This window comes from Coccinella septempunctata, chromosome 4 (genome assembly GCF_907165205.1).
Source record: "Coccinella septempunctata chromosome 4, icCocSept1.1, whole genome shotgun sequence".
In the NCBI taxonomy this organism is placed as follows: domain Eukaryota; kingdom Metazoa; phylum Arthropoda; class Insecta; order Coleoptera; family Coccinellidae; genus Coccinella; species Coccinella septempunctata.
In genome coordinates, this window is record NC_058192.1 from 23,854,515 (window position 1) to 23,874,163 (window position 19,649).

Sequence of the window (19,649 nt, forward strand, 5' to 3'; positions counted from 1 at the left end):
TGCGCACCCTCTGATGTTAGATTTTTGGATCTTGCGCATTATGACATGGTCCCACGTCACGTCAGAGTAATCTGTATGCACCTTAACTTTATTGCAGTTGCCACTCTGTAATCTGTGGCAGTTGCTTTATTATAGTATTACGGCATCCCCGTGTCAGCAGAGAACCCTGCATTGTGATTCTAGGGGGGCACCGAGAATTCTCTGAGGGAAGACGAGGGGGAGTCTGATATAGGCTCTGAAACATTAAGAAGTTATCTTGTCAAAGTTCCAATTTTCGTTCATTGTCAGGCAACTATTTGAGTTGCCCCTGACAAATTACTGCAAGAATTTACGCAGGAGGAAATCGCGATTATTTCAATTTTTTAATCGGTTTTGTTTCAGAGACTGGTAGTGAAAACCCTATAAAGACTTTCAGAAGATGAATAATAATGGGTATAACCAGTCAATTAAGGATGAAAAAAAAACAAAATCAGATAATGAATGATCAATGTTTCCTCTATTAATTTCTTTGCTTCTTTAACTCAAACTTTGATTTTAACATAATTACATTAATTGCATGAGATCAATAATAAGTTCGACAATTTCGATATAATCCATAATAAAAAAAAACGATATTGACCGGTATTAAACACCATGGTAGGTAATACCAGTCAATAATACCGGTCAAACTTTGTGAAGGCTTAAGTCGCAGATAAAACCTTCAGGATGAGGGCGTGGCGAGGAAGGCGGTCGCTAGTGGCGAGATAAAATAAAAATAATGAAAAAACAGAATTATTCTCTCCGATTGATGTTTCATTTAATATTTAACACTTAACACAAAACATAACATTATAAAAATGGGCCATAACAGATTATATGTGTATGAATGAATATAATTATTATGGACGCAAATGAACACCATACACTTGTGCCATTGTAAATAACGTCCTTTAGTCCCCACCATAGGCTTAGTAGTAATAGCCATAAACATACTTAGTAATAATAAAATATTAAGTACAGCCTGAAACCAGAATGCGTCGCCGCAGCCCTATAGACGGCTGTGGCGTCGCATAACAACCAATCACCAATAATGCTATGTCGATCTACACGCAAAATACTATTGGTCCAATAGTATTGTATTGGACACGCGCAGTTAGATACATGGTGTTATTTCTTCTATTAAATGTGAATCGGCATACAACGACAATCGCTTGACGCGTAAGACCTTAGCCAATTGGCGGTATTTTCTTCAGAATGTAGCTCTTCTTATCGAAGACAACGCTTGTGCATTCGTGTTTCTAATGATCAACGTGATACTTCTTATTATGATACATGTATAATATGCTCTGAACCCCTCATATGAGTTTTATTAATAATAAAAATAAATAAAAACAAAAGGCCTTTTGTTTTTATTTATTTTTATTAATTTCTTCCGAAAACAGAAAAGATTTTTCCGGTAAAGTTATACCTATTCGATTGTGATAATAGTATGCCACTGTCGCCAGAATCCAACGGTATGGTAGTTTCTGGTCAAACAATCAAAAATATGTTGCATAGCTTCAATTTGAGGGTAACATGATCCGCCACGCCAGGCTTTCATGTATGGAGTGATTGAGTAAGGAACAGCGCCGTGTAAGATATCGTTGAGCTCTCGAACATGAGAACTGGAACACGTATAAATGGAGATCCTGCCTGTTTACGAATAAGCCCAGACATAGCCTACTAGAATTCTAGTAGGCTATGGCCCAGATTTCCTCTGTACGAGTCTGGGCAAATTTTGGTGTGGCGAGTATAATACGGTGGTGGCTCAGTGTGCGTTTGAGGAGGCAGTTTTCAATGAGCGCACAAATCTTTTTATCCTCATTAACGCAACCATGACAGCGGTAAGGTATCGTGATTTGATTGTAGGACCTATTATAAGACATATTGGGTAACAATTTTCGTCCACACCGGTACAGAATTGTCATTGTCACCGCATAGAAATGCGTGACATCAACCGAATGGATTGGTCCACTGCCCACTTTTATTGAATTGCACTATCATAGCAACATAAAGTAAGTCAAGGGGTCTGTTCTGTGCATAGCAATTACACCGCAGACCGCAGTCATTACAACAGCTCGTCAATGCTTTGTCGGACAATTAGCAAAACATTCCTCTTACTTTCTTTGATAGCCTCCTTTACACAATACCGAATAGAAAGAGGATTGGTTTATGCTTGCCGGTAAAACTTCCTTAACCCATTGAATGGTTTTTCGCCTGTCAAAAAATATAAAAATTTTAAGTTTTAAGGCTTGTTTCTGGTGGCCCCTAACCTCGTTCTTTACACGCATGTGTATTTATTGCACTTAAACCCTAAGAGCACTACGGAGAGCTATAAGAAGCTCCAGACAATATATTAAATCTTGATTTCAAGTTGTTCTAGCAGAAGGAACCAGATAGGTTAACCATATGTAGACTTTACACTTTTACTTTCAATACATTTGATTACGCTTGCTGCAGCTGATTGTTTTGCTAAAACAATATCAATAATCTCCAAGTTGTCACCCACAACAACAGTGGCAACTTCATCAATGCTCCGGAGCATCAATATATAAACGGCTGACGTATTCTTCAACCGTCTGATCAGTACTAATATAACAATTTTATATTCATACAATCTATTGCGGTTTTGAACAAAGGAACTTCTATTTATATTGTGTTGTTGTTGTTGTTGGTAAAAAGTTTGCAACTGTTCCACCTTATTAAACTATAGTGAGCATAATGTTGATCTAGTTCTTGTTATCGGAATGAAAGGAATTAGAACGATGAGCGACTTACAAAAAAGTGATATTTTATTTAAAGGACAAAAAATATTTATTCTTTTTTTTTCGTTATAATTTTGCCCAAATTTCTGTAAATTAACATGTTGAATTCATTTCTTTTCGGCTGGAGCATTATAACTTTAATGGTAGGCCTTAGGGTCTGAATGAATCGGTCGAAGTATGGGCATCTGGATATTTTTTTTTCAATAACTGAAACTCAATGAATAGTTGTAAAGCATCATTACGACGACATTTGCAAAATTTGGTAGAGATCGTATCATAAGAAAATCAAAAAATCTGTACCTTGAAAATTATGTATCTATGGGATAACGCTTAAAGAATTAAGCGTAGTAGAAGAAGTAGAAAGCATAGATAACCTTCAAAATTGTATATTAGAGGCAAGAACTATTCTTCAAGTTGATCGAATCATCCCCAATATGGGGAAAATATTTTCTGCGGATAGCCAAGCAGTGTTAGGCGAGAGTTCAGTAGCTGGGTAGATTTTGAAGTATTGACGTTGGTTTTTTAAAACCTTCAATGCCCTACGCCACCTGTTGAAACGAAAATATAAAGTAGGCCATATTTCTCCTCGCATTGAAATGGTATTACACATTTCAGTGATTAATATTCCTCTGCCTCTTATTCTATTTTCTGAGATTTTTGTAATTACCTTGAATTTAAGCATAAAAGTTGTCCTGAACCAAATATGATGTCATTCAAAAGCAATTGTTGTACTGTTGAAATGGTTCATAAAGTGTATAGAATCTTGTACCATAGCAGTAGCGCGAATATAATACAATCGCAATATTTGGACGTCCTAAATTGATCCGTCGGCGTCTTATTGATGGTATTCAGATAAAGTAAAAATGTACTATTAGTTTTTTTTAACGTGAAAAATGTAAAAATTAAAGTGAATAGAAAAGTACAAAGCACAATAGCAATATACAGGGTGTTTCATAAGCGGTTGGCCATAGCCTAGTTATGAATGAGGATCGTCTAGGCCTTTCAGAAAAGCTGCTTCTTCTGTACCCAACATCGAAAAATATGGTATAGGAAAAAAGTGATTCTTTTGACCTCAATAATCAACTGTTAAAATATTTGTAAGGGTCAAAGAATCATCCTGTATAGTTTTCCTGATTCTCCCAGGCAAATTTTCCGAAATTTTCTTCCATTTGCGAAGTATTATCCTCATTTTTTCGTAGAAAATCAATAATATCAGTTTATCGGTTTATACTTGATGCGATGACAAGGCTAAACAGATCTCCATTTTTATTCATAAAGATTACATGTATGTAAATTATCGACTTCAATTTTTGACCAGTGTTTTGTGCTGAATAACTTTGCTGTTGGCAAAATATATGTCCGATTGTTTTTATCATCTTTCTTAGCATTATCATTTACACGTAGTTGCAATCCTCGTTTGAGCCGGTCGTGTTTCATCCTCCCCCAGCCCAGTAGATAGTAACAGAGTCAACAGACTCCAGTAGTAGACTACTATAGAGTATGCAGTGACTCTAACAAAACAAAGGCGACAACAAAGATTATATAATGTTTAGGCATTGAACTAATTCTTTAGTTCAATGTGTTTAGGCGACAAATGGAAATTCAGCAATAACATGGCGGTTTAGAAGCATAGATTACGATGCTTAAATCTGTAACCCGGAATGCGGATTGGATCAGGTCACGTGACCAAATGCTCCATTAAATTGCTAGAACGGAACTAATCGATTAAAAATGCATATTTTTTTTGAGGAAGAGTAAAAAATAATCGAATTGAAAAAGTAATTGTATTTTATTCATCTCAACAAATCTTTACAAACTTCACTTAGCAGCTAACAGGAATATAATAAAATTAAATTTTATCACAAGTATTATTAGAGATTCAATGACCTTTTTCATGAGTAAACAAACCATTCAAGATTAAATGGTCATCAAGTGGCGTGAACAAAATTCATGGTTTTTATTACAATTTCTCTATCTGGAAAATCTTGAAAAGAATATTGTCAACATAATGAATATTTTTCTATAGCATTTTTCAAATCAAATGAACAGATGAAGTGGAATTCAGGAAAAGTCGATTGATGTTTTCTGTGTGAATATTTATCGTCAAAGTAGTTGAGTGAGTATCCGGTCGATAATTTATTTAGTGTTAAAAATTTTGGTGAACTCTGAAATAATTTTTCTTTTCTTATGAAACCAGTTTGCTAAAGATCGATGAAATGGAATGTATATTCTGTTAGGATGAGAGCAAAGAAATTTTTCTTCAAAATTTTACTAACAGTAAATCCAGGATTATGAATTTTTTGAAGTGACTATAATTAAAAGAGGTTAGTTATCTACAGTAGTTCAAATAAACCCCGAAAATAATTGTTCATTATTGACCTCTATGGACCTTGTTTTATACTCGGATGCCAAAAAATAATGAATATAAGCTGAAATGAACGATGAATGAATTTCGACATGAAAAATGAAAAATAAATGTACAAATGTAAAATCTGAGTTCCCTACTAAAACTAAATACTAATATAAAATTCTTTACCTAGAGGAAATTTTACAATATATCACGAATTAATGAAAGAATGAACCGAAAAATGTTGATGATACCAAAATCAATCTCTATACTATAGTAACTATCTTCGTTATCAGGTTATCACCATGTATTTTTCGACTCACTTATTTTACCTACGAAGTGACTTATATGGAAAAACACGAATGGTAGTTTTCCAGTAAGTGTTTCTGATTTCTCTAAATTTACAAGAGCTGATCCTGTAGCTCCTCATTTTCTCTTAAGGCTTGTTTGGCTGCATCTATCTTCTCTTTGAAAATCTCCCTAATTTCATTTATGGGTTTTAACAAAATGATTGGAATATGGTCGTCCCTCCTTTGAAATAAGCATTCCCCTTCAAAATCTACTAGTTTGTGTTTTCTTGCCCTCAAAAGTAAGCCTACTACTTTATCCGAGATAACTGTGTATATCTGTAAAAAAAGGTTGTTGAATTATTAAATGAAAAGCTCTTATTTTTGATTGAGTTAGCTGATAAATCTTAGCAAAAAATAGCAGAATCATTTCGCTAGATGCACTCAAATTATGCACAAGCTTAGAAATATTGTAACATGGCAGAGGACTTATAATTTGCCGCTTTAAACTAAAAAGCATCATGGAATTTCGAAATTGACATTGCAAAACTCTAAAAATGTTTGAAATCTGCCAAGTAAGAATAATTTGGAGAACATTTGTGTGTCAAGTCGATTGCTGAATTTCTTCTTACCGAAAATAATTCTCCAAAACTGATCACTTTCCTTGGATCATCTGGTTTTTCTTCTGGAGTGAATAAATGCTCACCATTCTCATTGATCACTTCACACAGTTCCAACATTTCCTTACATACTGCAATCGTAGCCTTGTAAGCTCTGGATTCCGATAGAGATCCTTTCGGAGGCCTGAAAGATATTTGTTCTTATAATTATTGAAGTTTGCAAACTTCAATGTTGATGTAAAACATATTTTGAAAGCTCTACTAACATAAATGCGAATGTGTTGTTGGTTAGACCCAAAATACAATACCACCTAATTTGTCTTCATTTTTTTAGCATTGGAAGAAGGTATGCATGGAGAGAATTCTTCGCATTATTTTTTGACTATTTGTATGATAGGCAAAGGGGTGAATATTCAAATGTTCCGAAACTATGCTTCCATACCCGAAATAAAATTGGGAAACCAACAATAAGAAAAGATATTTCGAAATGAGTTGGGGGGGTTTGAATGATCGGGATTTGATATAGGTAGATGGTTATGATTTTCAAAACTCAATATTTTTTCCTAGACCTTCAAAATAATTTGTAGCAAACTCTTTCATTGCACATGCCTTAATTGACTGCATCTGAAATGTGCTTGACAAGATTTCTGCCAGTAATTTTTTTCGCGCACGCTTTAGTTGTTTGAAAAGCATCATTAATCGAACAAATCTGATAATTTGATGATGATGGTAATTCTCCAACACATAAAACATCAGGGAATCGAAAGGGGATAAGGCATGAATCCTCATTTCCCCCTCTCTACTCATATAGCAATCAGTCCAAATAGGGATTCAATGAGATGAGAATATAATTGCTACAAAAGCTTTCAGTAGGGACCAAATCAAACTATTTTAGCAGGGTTCTCCCTTGGGAGAGGTATGATCTTAATTTTTAGTGCCCAAAAATATGCAACCAAAAGGAGTGTTTTTGTGGTTTCACCTCCTCACAAAATATTGAATGACCACCTTTTATAATATACTAGAGGACCTCAAATGCACTCAAATGGTCGATGAGAACATCTATGAAAATTGGCCCACCTTTGAGTTACATCACTATAAAGAGCTCATTCAACTTCATAATACGGTGATTTCAGCCATTTTTTTTTTCGAATATTGAATTGATGTGGCCGATACTTGATGAAAATCCATAAATGAACTTAAAACACATTATAAGATTTTCACAAAATGAGTTTTCAAACCACGGCACGTGTTTCACTATCACCATAGCATCTCCAGCTGGGTGAAGGAAAACAAGCCTTTTTACCTTCACTCACCTGAAGATGCTTTTGTGATAGCGAAACAAGTGTTGTGGTTTAAAAACTCATTTTGTGAAAATCGTATAATCTTTTTCAAGTTAACTTTTTTTTTCCAATTGATATTGCAACCCCTTTCATAGTTGAACATATTTAGCTTCATTAGTCAGGTGAATGTATCTTCCAAAGAGAAATTGAAAGTTAAGATTTTAGACTTTGCAAAACATAGTTAAGATAGGCAGTAGTTTGGATTGAATTGCCTATACAGGTTGGCTCTAAATTAATGCAACAAAATTTGGTCATAGATACTCGAGACAACATTAGAAGATTTTTGATTTTTTCTTCCTCTTTTGGAGTAACAGCCTCCTCTTTCCTTTATATCTGAGAGAATCTGGTGATACGACAACCATTGAATTTGGTACACATAAGATTTATGATATGCGGAATCTCATAGACCCTTTTTATTGAGCGGCCACAATGTCCTTGGAACCACTAAGCATTATCCGCGTATTTTCATACCTTGAAAATAGTTGAATCGTTGGAAAGCTCATTCAATTCAATCTCTCGTAATTTTTTATGAAAAGATTTTTTTGAAAAATCTGAAAATGTGATAACAAGTAGAATTCCATATGGAACATGAAATGCATTCAATCACATTTCTTGATGCTCCTCAAAAATCTTGCATTCCATGAAAAAGAACACAAAGACAAAAAATTTTTCATTTTTCATTTGCATAGGCTTTCATACGGTTTAAAAATGTCCAAAAAATTCTAATACGCGGTTAATGTTCCTAAAGACATTGTGGCCCAGTAAAAAGTTTCAAGGGGTCTATCACCAAAATAGGTGGAACTATGGGATTTTGCATATCATATAACTGTCTGTATCAAATTCAGGAATTTTCGTATGACCTATGAGCCTATGACCAGATTCTGAAATAAAAAGAAAGGAAAAGGAAAGGTGAAATTCAGAGGGCTGTAACTTCGAAAGAGTAGACCTCTTTACAAGAAATGCAAGAATCAAAAATAGGGGTCTTCTATTTTTGTATCGAGAATATGTGACAAAATTTTGTTACATTAATTTCGGAACAGCCTGTATAGTGCAAAAAATAGAATATGTATTTTGAAACGAAAGTTATATGTTTGTGAAGAGAATATAAAGCTTTTCAATGATGCATCAGGCAATTCACGAGAATGAATTGTTCCATATCCAAACGTATAGAATGATGGAGAGTCACCAAAATTTGTTACCCACGATGAGTAGTTACATGTCAAGTCACTTATCTAATATTGGGTTCATTTTCTAGTTATTGGACATCTTTTTAAATGCCACATTCTTAAAACATTATACCTATGTCCCACGCGATTTTTCGAATACCTAAATCTAAGGAGCTTCGCTTATTATAGTTTTTTTGAGTCTATGTGCGAAACCTCCTCCAGCTGTCACTGGTTTTCGCTCTTGGCTTCTAAACAGTGGATCGACGTTTGAGCATAATACCGAAAGTAAGATTGAATACCTAATCACTTTTCACAACATACACTTTTCATAAGTAGATTGAAATGTACTCACTTGCCGTAGTCTTCTTTGGATATTTTTGGTTTTGATCCCACAACGTTATTTTGCGAGAATGGGTTGATGGCTTGATTCTGCATATGTTTGTTGGCCACGGCATTGAAGAGGGCTACTTTAGAACTCAGTGGAGAATCCTGTGAAGAAAAAATGATTCAAATACAATCCTTTTTTCAGAAAAGTCGTCCATTACTTCATAGATCAGTTTAAATTGGAATAATTAACGTTATGTCAACTTTGTGTTGAAACCATAGAAATGTAAATGATTAATTCAATAGTTTCGTGATGATCCATGAAGATTGTGAAAGTTTGAGGAAATCATTGTAGATTAATTTCTAAGGAGTGTGTAGATGTACAAAATTGGTACTTCAGCAGTTATCAAATATTAAGGTATGTTCACTTTGAATTGATTTTAGTTTCTTCATTCTTGACATATTTAGTATCCAAATTATTCGCAGAACTTGCCGAGTGCTAATGTATTGAAACTTTATTGAGAATTGTGAAATTGTAGATCTAACGTTACAGTTTATTCAGTTTCTGATGAATTTTTGAGAATTTCAGTATTTCTAAATCATTATTTTAATATATTATGAAAACGATGATCGAAAAATTTATATTCGTTAGGATTGTTCGAAAGTTTGTCATGGAATCTTCTGAAATCGAAAAAGTTTTGAGGCATTCCATCGAATTTGTATTAATAAAGACTACCACACCTCTCAAAGGTCTCAACAAAATAAGTGAATCGACCTCGTTAAGAATTGGTTCTTTAGATGTCATAATATATTATTGTCGAAAACAAACGTAGGCCGAGATGTCATTTCTTTCAGGTTTCTGATTTTCATTCAAATGGTGTTCATATTATACACGGTGATATCCATTCAATTTCGTATGATATATCCGAAATAGTTGCATATTTTGAAAACAATTATTTAAGAATTCGTGTTTGGTGCACTCTTTCCATATTATTAACTGAATTGAATATAACTTTTCAATGTTGAGTTTTAATTGATGAGTGCATAAAAGATAAATTTAGTTTTTCACCAATGGAATTCGCTGCTATAGTAAATTTCATTTGTAAAATTGGTTCATATTTTGAAATGAAGTGTAATAAGATCCCTACATATTTCAACGCTAGTTTGACCAATGGAATGCCTTTATTTCTTATAGATTCAATTGGACTTAGTTTCTGTTTCTATTATTTCCAGGATGAATTCTCACTATTCTCTTGAATGATTTATGTTCATTTCATAACTTATTTCATTGAAACTAACTAAAATAGCAAGTTTTAATTTTTTCTTAAAAATCAAAGAACTGACAAGAATGAAATCAAGCAGATACTTTATGTGGCCGAGAAGGCATTAAGAAATTTTTTTGCGGTGTTCCTCTATTATTGAAAGGGATGGAAAGGCCTTGTTTCGGAAGTAACTTTTTACCAATGAAAATTGACTTTGAATAGCTTGCTCCATTCTGAAAAAATAAGTTATTTTGAATTTTTTTGCTAAATTTCACGGTTTTCGAGAAGTAATGATAATTCATCATCATGAGCGTGAGTCTTAGAGGCTGGAATTACATTCCGAACTAGAATTTATCTAGTAAGCGGATGTCATTTCGTTTTGACAACTGACTAGTTCTGATTAACTTTGATTCAGTTACAATAATAATTTTTTGATTTCGATCATCATTTTGTGATTTTTGTCATTTTGTCACATAAACATTATGATGATGGTGTACACAAACGCAGAAATGACCAATACTCACTCTGTTTATGGACTTGCTGATGGTAATTCTTTAAAAGCATCCAGAACCGACTTACATTTTAACGAAAATTAACTTGAATACAATGTAAAATATAGTTATGAATTTGTGATGACGTAAATGAAACTGCATATTATAGAATGGAGAGCTTAAATACTTGGCTTAGTATCAAAACTGAAGGAATGTTGGGGCCAAAATCGCAATTCGACGTATTAAAAATAAATGACTTAACATTGAGATTCTCACGCCTCAGGTCATTGCCAAGAGTTGACGGGCAACAGTTCATTCTATATATAAGGACGTCCAAGAAAATAGAACCAAATGAGTGCTGTCTTTCCAAGCTCTTTTCAAAATTATCTCAAGATCAAATGGTCATTTCCCCGACTTTTTTCAGGAGTCTACTTAAGGATAATGACCTGGAAACGTTCAAGTTACTCTCAGCTGACGGCACATAAAAAATCTCGACTATTAAATGACAATTTTTAGAAAGTATGTCGCCTATTATAATTTTAGGATGAAATTTAGGGTAAACGCTCGATCGCAACAACTGTATGAAATATTGAAGAATTATTGGATCCGGGAAATACTGTTTTAGATATGAGTGTGATGGACATACAGTTATTAATATTGCGCGTAAAATTTCTCTTGGAAATGAAAAGATTGCTCCAAAATTTCGGTTTAAAATGTGAGTCATGACTTTGAGTAATTGATAAATGGTTGTGCTATTCACGTGATACCAAACACCTGGCCAGTAAATATGAGTAGGTACCTATCCATTTATTATTATTATAGTTCACGCCAGAAAATGTGAGGAAACATAAATTATAACGACCAGTTTATGAGTTTCAAATGAATATTTGAAATAGGAATGAGGAAAAATATAACTTAATGAGCAACAGCCTGATGAAAATTTTTTCTTTAGTGATAAAAGAAAGTTAACCGCTGCAAATTCCTCTCACCATTAATATCAATACAATATCGAATTGAGAAATTCAAATAAACGGAGAGCGATATACCTAAAGATGTAAGGTGAAATCAATAGAAGATTAAGTTGAAAACGAGTATCTAAAGTACACCTATAAATTGGTGCCTAAATGGCGTGTTTTCCAAGTACTTCTGAAAATTTTATCCAATATGTGATTGGGAATTTTGTCCCATTTTATTTCGTTCATCATTATTTGTGAGCCAGCTTTGGAATTACAGCCACGTGAGGTTGTATTGTAAGTTTGAATGAAGTTTTCGTTCAGAAAAATTGTAAATAGAAATCAATCTACTGTCAGTCACAGTTTGAGGGGGATCTGTAAGGACACACAATGGAAACCGGAGATTAAAGAAGTACAAATGAAGCCCTCGATATATACTTCATTCTGGCTACCAACAATAGAATGTCTACATTGTCAGATATAGGATTGATAATCTGGGTATGCGTAACACCTTACATAAGATACCATACCCATCGGTTTACAAGACTGGACTGCTCTATTTTGCTACTGCGATGGAAGAGATTCAAAAATATCCATAAAAGCCGTAAGGGATTAAGGGAAAGACGAGGACTACGAAAAGTCGTATATATTGCATATTCATTTGCAAGGATTGTACCTGCATCAACTAGGGAGAAACATGGCGTGATATGAAGTGGATGTGCATATCTGGTAGAACAACATGAAAAGTTGAGAGATCCACATGTCGAGTAGAATACTGCCAACCCTTAATCTTATAATATGTTATAATATATATTATAGACCGATCTCTAGAGCTTTTTTCATTGCCATCCCGATCTCCTGCGAATTGATCCTTCTTGCTACATAATAGGGAGAAGCTCAAGACAATTGTTGCATTCGCCGAAGAAACTTCGAGTTAAACATCAAGAATTATAGCTTGCTTGAGATACAAAGCCTTAAAAGGAAATCAGCCATCTACTAAAAGAAATGTTATCGAGATTAGTTTGGGGTAAACTTTTTTATCTAGGAAGTTTCATTTCCGAAAATTCAATAGATAATAACCCCCAGAAGGAGTATTTCTGTCGCATTTCGAAAACTGCTTTTCAAAAACAAAAAGTTATCGTCAAATTTCCATGAGTATAAAATAGAATCAGACCGAAAGGTATATGTAGGTGCAAAATAATGCAGCTTGAATTATAATGAGCATGGCATTCTTAGCCAAGCCTCCTAAATTACAAAATACTTGCCAACAATTAAATTTATTGTGAGAAAGTAAAGAGTGATCACTGAATCATGAGAATATCTATGTTAAAACTGGCGTAATATATATTCCTATGACCACATTTCGACGTTTCAATTCGCACGCTTGGCTTGCTCATGATATTATGTGAGCCCAAAAATTTTTTATTTGAATTTATATGGAGCACCCTTGTGCGATCGTTCCAATAGAAATGGGAGCGTTATCATTTTGCCAAATCTTTGTCATTTTTTGCATTTCGAGCCGAAAATATTTTGAAACTGAGGATGAGGTTTATTTAAGCTCATAATAAACTTGCAGATACGTCCGATAGTCGCGTTTGATAAGGGTCGCACGTGGAAACAAGCATCTGTTTACGTTATACCTGGTTTATGCTGACAACCAGCGAAGAAAATAAGAAGGTGTAATCTTTTCGATTAAAGCGGTTTTTTTCGTTAGCAATCTTATCAATGTCAAAAGATGAAACAGTAGGTACATGAAAAATATCCGAAAGTTCTGTGACCTTAAAAAAAGCGACTTTGTCTAGTAAGAGGTCTCACAATGCTATGATTTTGGTAAAAGCTCAGCAAATCAAATGGAAATAAGGGTTCCAACCACTTCGAAGAACCAGCCATTCTCTGGAAAATACTTGGATGATTGCAATGACATGGTTATTTGCACATATACCATACTGCAATTCTTCATTTCAACCGTTTCAAGAGTTTTATAAATGTAGATAAATGAAATTATCGTTTTACTGGAGAAGCAGTCAAATCATCGTTTTTTTGAGGTTGTAGCATTGCCCTGATGCTGATATTACATAGTCCTAAATGCCCACTTATGGTATCTCCAGAACTAATTATAAGACTTTCTTTTTCGATATAATTAGATACCAGAAATCAGATAGTAAATATCTTGCTTAGTTCTCGAGCTAGAGGGCGTTTTCGCAAAATGACTGTTTCTCACGAAGTTTCGACTCACTTTATACGGTGTGGAAACCACTTGTGGAATAAAAATTTTTGTGTCCTCATGTCAGAAAATAATGAAAAGCACTGAACATGTCAATTTGTAAATTTTATGGTACACTTCTTAAGCATACATTTAATTATACATGGTGATTCATGCAAATCCATCACAGTCCCTCCCTTTATTTTGACACCTCTGGAAATCTTTGCAACTTTTCGGATACAATGCGTTGCTATGGATATATCGCCATTCTATGAAATCACTTTTTTTCTCTTGAAATTCTAGCTATAGCATAATATTTCTTAGCCGATATTTGATTTTTCACCTGTGGTGTTAAGCACCAACTGGCGCAGGGAATTTTTTTACCTCCTGTTGTTGTACAGGATGTTCGATGTCCAGTAAAGGAAATTAGAAGAGGTAGAGCAACACCGATGACACGTTTCATAGCTCTTTTCCAGAGAAACAAAGAATGATGAAAATTAAAAAACGTAGCTCCCAACGATTATTCGTTTTTGAATTATTAGCAAAAATTGAGATTTTGACGGTTTCGAAAAGTTCTTCATAACTTTTTTGTCTTTGAAGCTACAAATCTGAAACTTGAACCTTCTTAGGTACTTCTATACGTAGAATAATGCTAATTTAATCGAAAATAATGTGAAGTACAGTAAATTTTTGGTAACAATGAAGGAAATAGTATAGATATATAATTCACTTTTTGTCATGTTCAGTGTCAGGCTGAAGATGAAAATTTTGAGTTTATTATCTCATGAATTCTCCTTACTATATCTATCATCACAACTTTTGGTGTGGCTTAGACAAAATTCATAGAGATCATGTATGAAATTTTTTATAAAATTTTGAAGGTCACTCACCACAAAAACACGGTTAACACAAGCAGACATTGTGAACTTGCCGACACAAAACACACAAGGACAGTTATAGGTGGTCACAAACGAACTAGTATGTGCAATAAATATCTCAAATTTATTTTATGCAGAAAAAATATCTTCGAACTTTCCTTCTCTGAACCAATTCGAAAATTGAAGTATTTCGAAATCCGCTCTCGAGTATTTATATGCGTATGTGAGCTAAGGAATGTCCAGAAAACGACGCCTGCCTGACGTCCCGATGCTCCTCTGTTTGTACACGTCATAACATGCCGAGACGCATGGGAATAAATTGTCGGCTTTTATTTTTTTGGCCATGAATCCGTTTTTCGGTACGGCCAGGTTTCTGATTCAATTTTGTAAGATCGTGGCACGGGTTTCGCACTTCCTGTAGAGTGAATCATTTTTAGGCATGGCATTCAGTTTCCGAGAAATTCAGGTGAAATCCTGGTGCATACCTTAATCATACATTTTACCATTGAGCATTAACTTTGAATACTCAAAGATTTCACTGAAAGGGGCAGTTTCGACACAGGGAGCTGGCACAGAATTATTAATTATTATGTATTATATTATATTTTTACTTATTACAATGTATTTTATTCTGATTCTTTTAGGAACCAAGTTGGCACCTAAAGGAAGCTCTATAAAGAGCTTGCGCGAGTTTTGAGAACCAGTTGTATTCTATGTAGCAGTGGCAGAGTAGCCACTAGGCTAGCCCAACTTAAAACATTTACTTTTTAATGATTGGAAGCAGTTGTTGTCTCTGATCAGAAGATTTTATATGCTCGTTTAAACTTTCAATTGCAGTAGTGTTTGACCCAAAAAGAATTATATAATTTTGATACAAAAAAAAACCAAATTTATTTGTTATTCGTTATTTACGTTTGATTCTCGTGATAGTTAATTGTATTGATTAAGCTCTTCTCTCGAAATTACTAGAAAGAATTTAGTTATGTATTTACTAAATTCAAAAAAACAGCAAATAAAATTGTTATTGGCCTACAGAAGTAAATAAGCCCTGAATTTCAGGCGTTTTTAATGTTTCCTCATGCCAATTTAGGCACTGTTAATTTTCAACTCAACAGTCAATGGTTGAGCATACTGCTTGGACTTAACATTACTTCTCTGACTCCGAGAACGATCATTGCTGGTTTGTTAGTTCAGATGTATTCAGAGGAGTATCTTGACTAGTAGAGCTCTGTTGCTATAAATTTTTTGAACCAATCTCATCTATTCTGTTTTCATAGAGGCATGGTTATGCTTTTCCAAATTATAATATTTCATTTCAAAATATGAATAAAAGGATCATTTAATCCTAGAAATATGTGTAATGAAATTGACAAAATTTACCCAAAAAATATCCATGTTTTCTATTCAATAACTGTTTTGAATGAATGACTAACTAATCCTTTGGTAGAAAATAAACTTGAAAAATATCGGAATATTCCTTCAAAGTAGATTTTCTCTAATAATCATTCATTAAGAAAACAGGAATTAGAAGAAAATATATTAGTACACTGCGCAAAAAAATTAACGCACATTCTGAAAATCTCAATTTTAATGGAAGTTAACTCTACATTGACTTTATAACTTATTTTTTATGTTCTCTCGGGAAGGACACATTAAATGGAAGATAAATTCAGGATTTCACCGAATCTTATGTGAAAGAAGAGAAATGAACAATTTTCAAAATACTGAAATGCTGATAAGTGATTTAATACTTGGTATTTCCACCCCTTAATTACAGCTCGGCAACGACGCTTCATACTCAAAATGCGTGATCTTAAAATGTTCTGATCTAATCCTTCCCAGATTTCTCCGAGTTGGATTCCTAAGTCATTAAGAGTAGCTGGATGATTTTCTGAACTTCTCAGCCTTCTATTGAGGTTGTCCCAAACCTGCTCAATCGGATTGAGATCTGGACTTCTTACTGGCCATTCCATTCGAGAGACTTCAACCTCTTCAATGTACTCCTGAACGATGCGCGCACGATGGGGTCTGGCATTATCGTCCATAAAAATGAAATTTTCACCAATGTATGGAGCAAATGGCACTACATGCTCTTCAAGAATGTTCCTTATATACTTATTAGCATTCATAGCTCCATTATCAACGACCACTAGGTCTGTGCGAGCAGTCAAAGATATTCCACCCCATACCATAATCGAACCTCCCCCGAAACCAGTAGTATTCAGGAAATTGCACTGAGCATATCTTTCATGTGGACGTCTGTATACAAGGGAACGTCGATCACAATGGTAGAGGCAGAATCTAGACTCATCTGTAAAGAGAACTCTTTGCCAATCGGCCTTTTCCCAAAGGATATGCTCTCTCGCAAAATCCAAACGCGCCCTTCGATGGGCTGGGGTAAGAGCTGGGCCTCTTGCCGCGACACGAGGCCTTAAATCATATTCTCTGAGGCGATTTTTTATTGTCTGAGTGCTAATTTGCACCTCATGAGTTTGCTCAAGCTGAATTTGAAGGAGAACAACTAATTTTAGAATGGAGCCAATACATTCAAAATCTGATAATATCATCTTTTTTTATTCCTGCTGGGAAAAAACATCTGTATTGAAGAAAACCGTTGAAAGTGGATAACATATGCATGCATAATTCTGATAAAAATAATTATCATTGAGAACACCTTCAGTTGTAGAATAAATTTAAGATTTCCATAATGTGCGTTAATTTTTTTGCGCAGTGTATTTCAAGAAGATATTTTTATTCTATTTCTATTTTCATGTCCTTCATTTTATTATTGAAGTACAATATTTTCAATAATATCACGTAATAAAATTGAATATGTTATAGTTTCCATAACCAAAGCGAATACATGTTCTCTAGTCTAGGCCTTTCAGAAAAGTTTGTTCTTTTATACCCTAATGACCGTTTCAGTAAACAATGATTAAATTTTACTGAAACGGTGCAAAGAACAATGAGGTCCTTAGTTTTGGAAATACTGTGTGGATATCGGCCAATATTTTTGATATCCATTACATAACATAACAGAATGATAAAAATTACTGAGCAATATTTTATTTTGGTCATTTCCGAGAACTACGCTTCATTCATTCGTATTATCTAATGGTATGCTTTTTACTTTCAAAATATTTACTGAAAATATTAGCTGTAAATTACAGAGCTTTTTCGTGTTAAAAATGTAACATCATCAAAGTTCCAAATGTCTAGTGTTTATCGGTTTGTTCCAATCTCTCAACCTTGATACTTGAAGAAAAATGTGCCTCCGAAACATGTAATACACAGCATTCATAATTAAAATGATGTTGGATCGAGCCTTGAAGCTTTTCAAACGATTTTGATCTGAAATGATTTTTCTGGAAATAGAATGATTAACAGTGGATCCTGTTTATTAGGAACGACGAACAATTCAAACGGCAAACTTTGTAGAAGAGATCTGTTTTTTTAATCGCGATAATTTGTACGTGCGCCAAAAAACAACAATTATGCTATTTTTCCATTTTATTTCAATCCTACACATTAGCAACTGAATAATTGTCTACACTCAGCAGAAAATATTTGAAATATTTTCAGATTGTCATTTCGAGGTTAATGAGGATACTTTGAAATTAATTTTTCTCTTTAAGAAATCTTGGTATTCTTACAAAAAAGAGTTTTTGAACATCAGTTTGTAAATTGACCAGACATTTCCTCCATAGATATGTGGATCTCTATGTACCTATTATACATATAATCATGTACCTATTATTATACATTATAATGAGAAATTAGAATTTTAACTGTGTAGATTTTTTGGGACAATGCTCCCAAAAGAAGTTCATCAATAGTGGTCACAGATGATAGAGGTAATGCCTGATTACACACCGAGATTCCTTATGAGATATGAAAAATACAGTTTGTATGTGAAATGTGAATTATAGAGTCCTATTAAGTAGTCTGAATTACAATTACAGATTTATTTTTGAGGAATTACAAAAAATTCTTATACCTAATATATGCTCAAATCTTCGACTACGTGTTTCTGTGCACATTCGACATATTTTTTTCCTTATACTTTCTGAAGTAAATCATGGCTTCCATAAGAGAAAACAAAACTTTATGTTATAGTTCAGGAACCTCTTGGAAAAAATCGAAATAAGCTACTGGATTGCTGTAAAAAAAGTGTCTCTATAATGTTTTATTTCAACATCCTAGCACAAACAGAAACAGATATCATGACCAATGTTGAAATCGCTCAAATTTCAATTTTGTCCAATCAGTTTCCCAAGAAAAAGTAATCGCAATATGCCATTCATTTCGCTTCATCTTTTTGTGTTTGAAAGTTGTTGTTCAGTTACCACCAATTTTGACCACCCTGTACAATAGTACAACCAGAAGGAACCAGAATACCGGAATTACCCCATAATTTGTGGTTGCAAATTGGCGAATGTTCCAGACATATGGTAGTTTGATTCATCAGCACCCAGAAATCAGAATGAACATGTGATTTACAGATGTCCCCTATCTATACGATTAAGGCCCTGTTGTACAGTATCAGTTCAGGCTTGAACCTCGTTCAAATTTAAAATTCAGCTGTGGGGAAAGCGTCTGAAGGTTTTCAAAGATGTAAAAATAAATCGTCAGGTGTACATACTCGCGTCTAAGATTAAGATACTGAATATGCCCTACGTGTCTCTGGTAATAAATTCATGTTAATTTGACAGTTTGCGTGGTGGGGCAGGCCGTACGGAAGAGTTGAAAATGTTAAAAAAAATTATTTTTGAGTGTGTCAGATTTTAAGAGGATATGTTAATTGGACCAAAAGGAAGATACTTTTCAAGAGACTGACAATCCGGACGTAACGCAAGTTCACAGCGGTCCTTTGAATGCAGAAAAAATCGTTACTTCTACATACTCGAACGTGTCAGATTTTCATACAGATGGATAATCTCGGTGTCACAGACGTGTTGACTCATTAATCTGTCACTAATCAGGGAGGGTTTTCTT

At 34.1% G+C, this 19,649-nt stretch overlaps 2 protein-coding genes across 3 annotated transcripts in view; one reads left to right on the plus strand and one right to left on the minus strand.

The window, feature by feature from the left end:
- Positions 1-4,553: 4,553 nt before the first annotated feature.
- Positions 4,554-19,649, minus strand: part of LOC123311180 (actin-binding Rho-activating protein-like) — a 35,287-nt gene continuing 20,191 nt past the window's right edge. The window contains exons 1-4 of one of the 2 annotated variants that reach the window (XM_044894990.1): positions 14,667-14,847; positions 8,896-9,032; positions 6,050-6,221; positions 4,554-5,756 (exon numbers count right to left, since the gene is read on the minus strand). In XM_044894990.1, coding sequence (XP_044750925.1) covers positions 5,532-5,756; positions 6,050-6,221; positions 8,896-9,032; positions 14,667-14,696 — 564 coding nt within the window. In that variant the 5' untranslated portion in view covers positions 14,697-14,847 and the 3' untranslated portion in view covers positions 4,554-5,531. Of the gene's footprint in view, positions 5,757-6,049; positions 6,222-8,895; positions 9,033-14,666; positions 14,848-19,649 lie in introns of those variants that run through there. The other variant, XM_044894991.1, reaches the window with a different exon arrangement.
- Positions 9,051-19,649, plus strand: part of LOC123311179 — a 29,133-nt gene continuing 18,534 nt past the window's right edge. The window contains exon 1 of the mRNA XM_044894988.1: positions 9,051-9,285. The gene's annotated coding sequence lies outside the window, so the exon portion shown is untranslated. The remainder of the gene's footprint in view (positions 9,286-19,649) is intronic.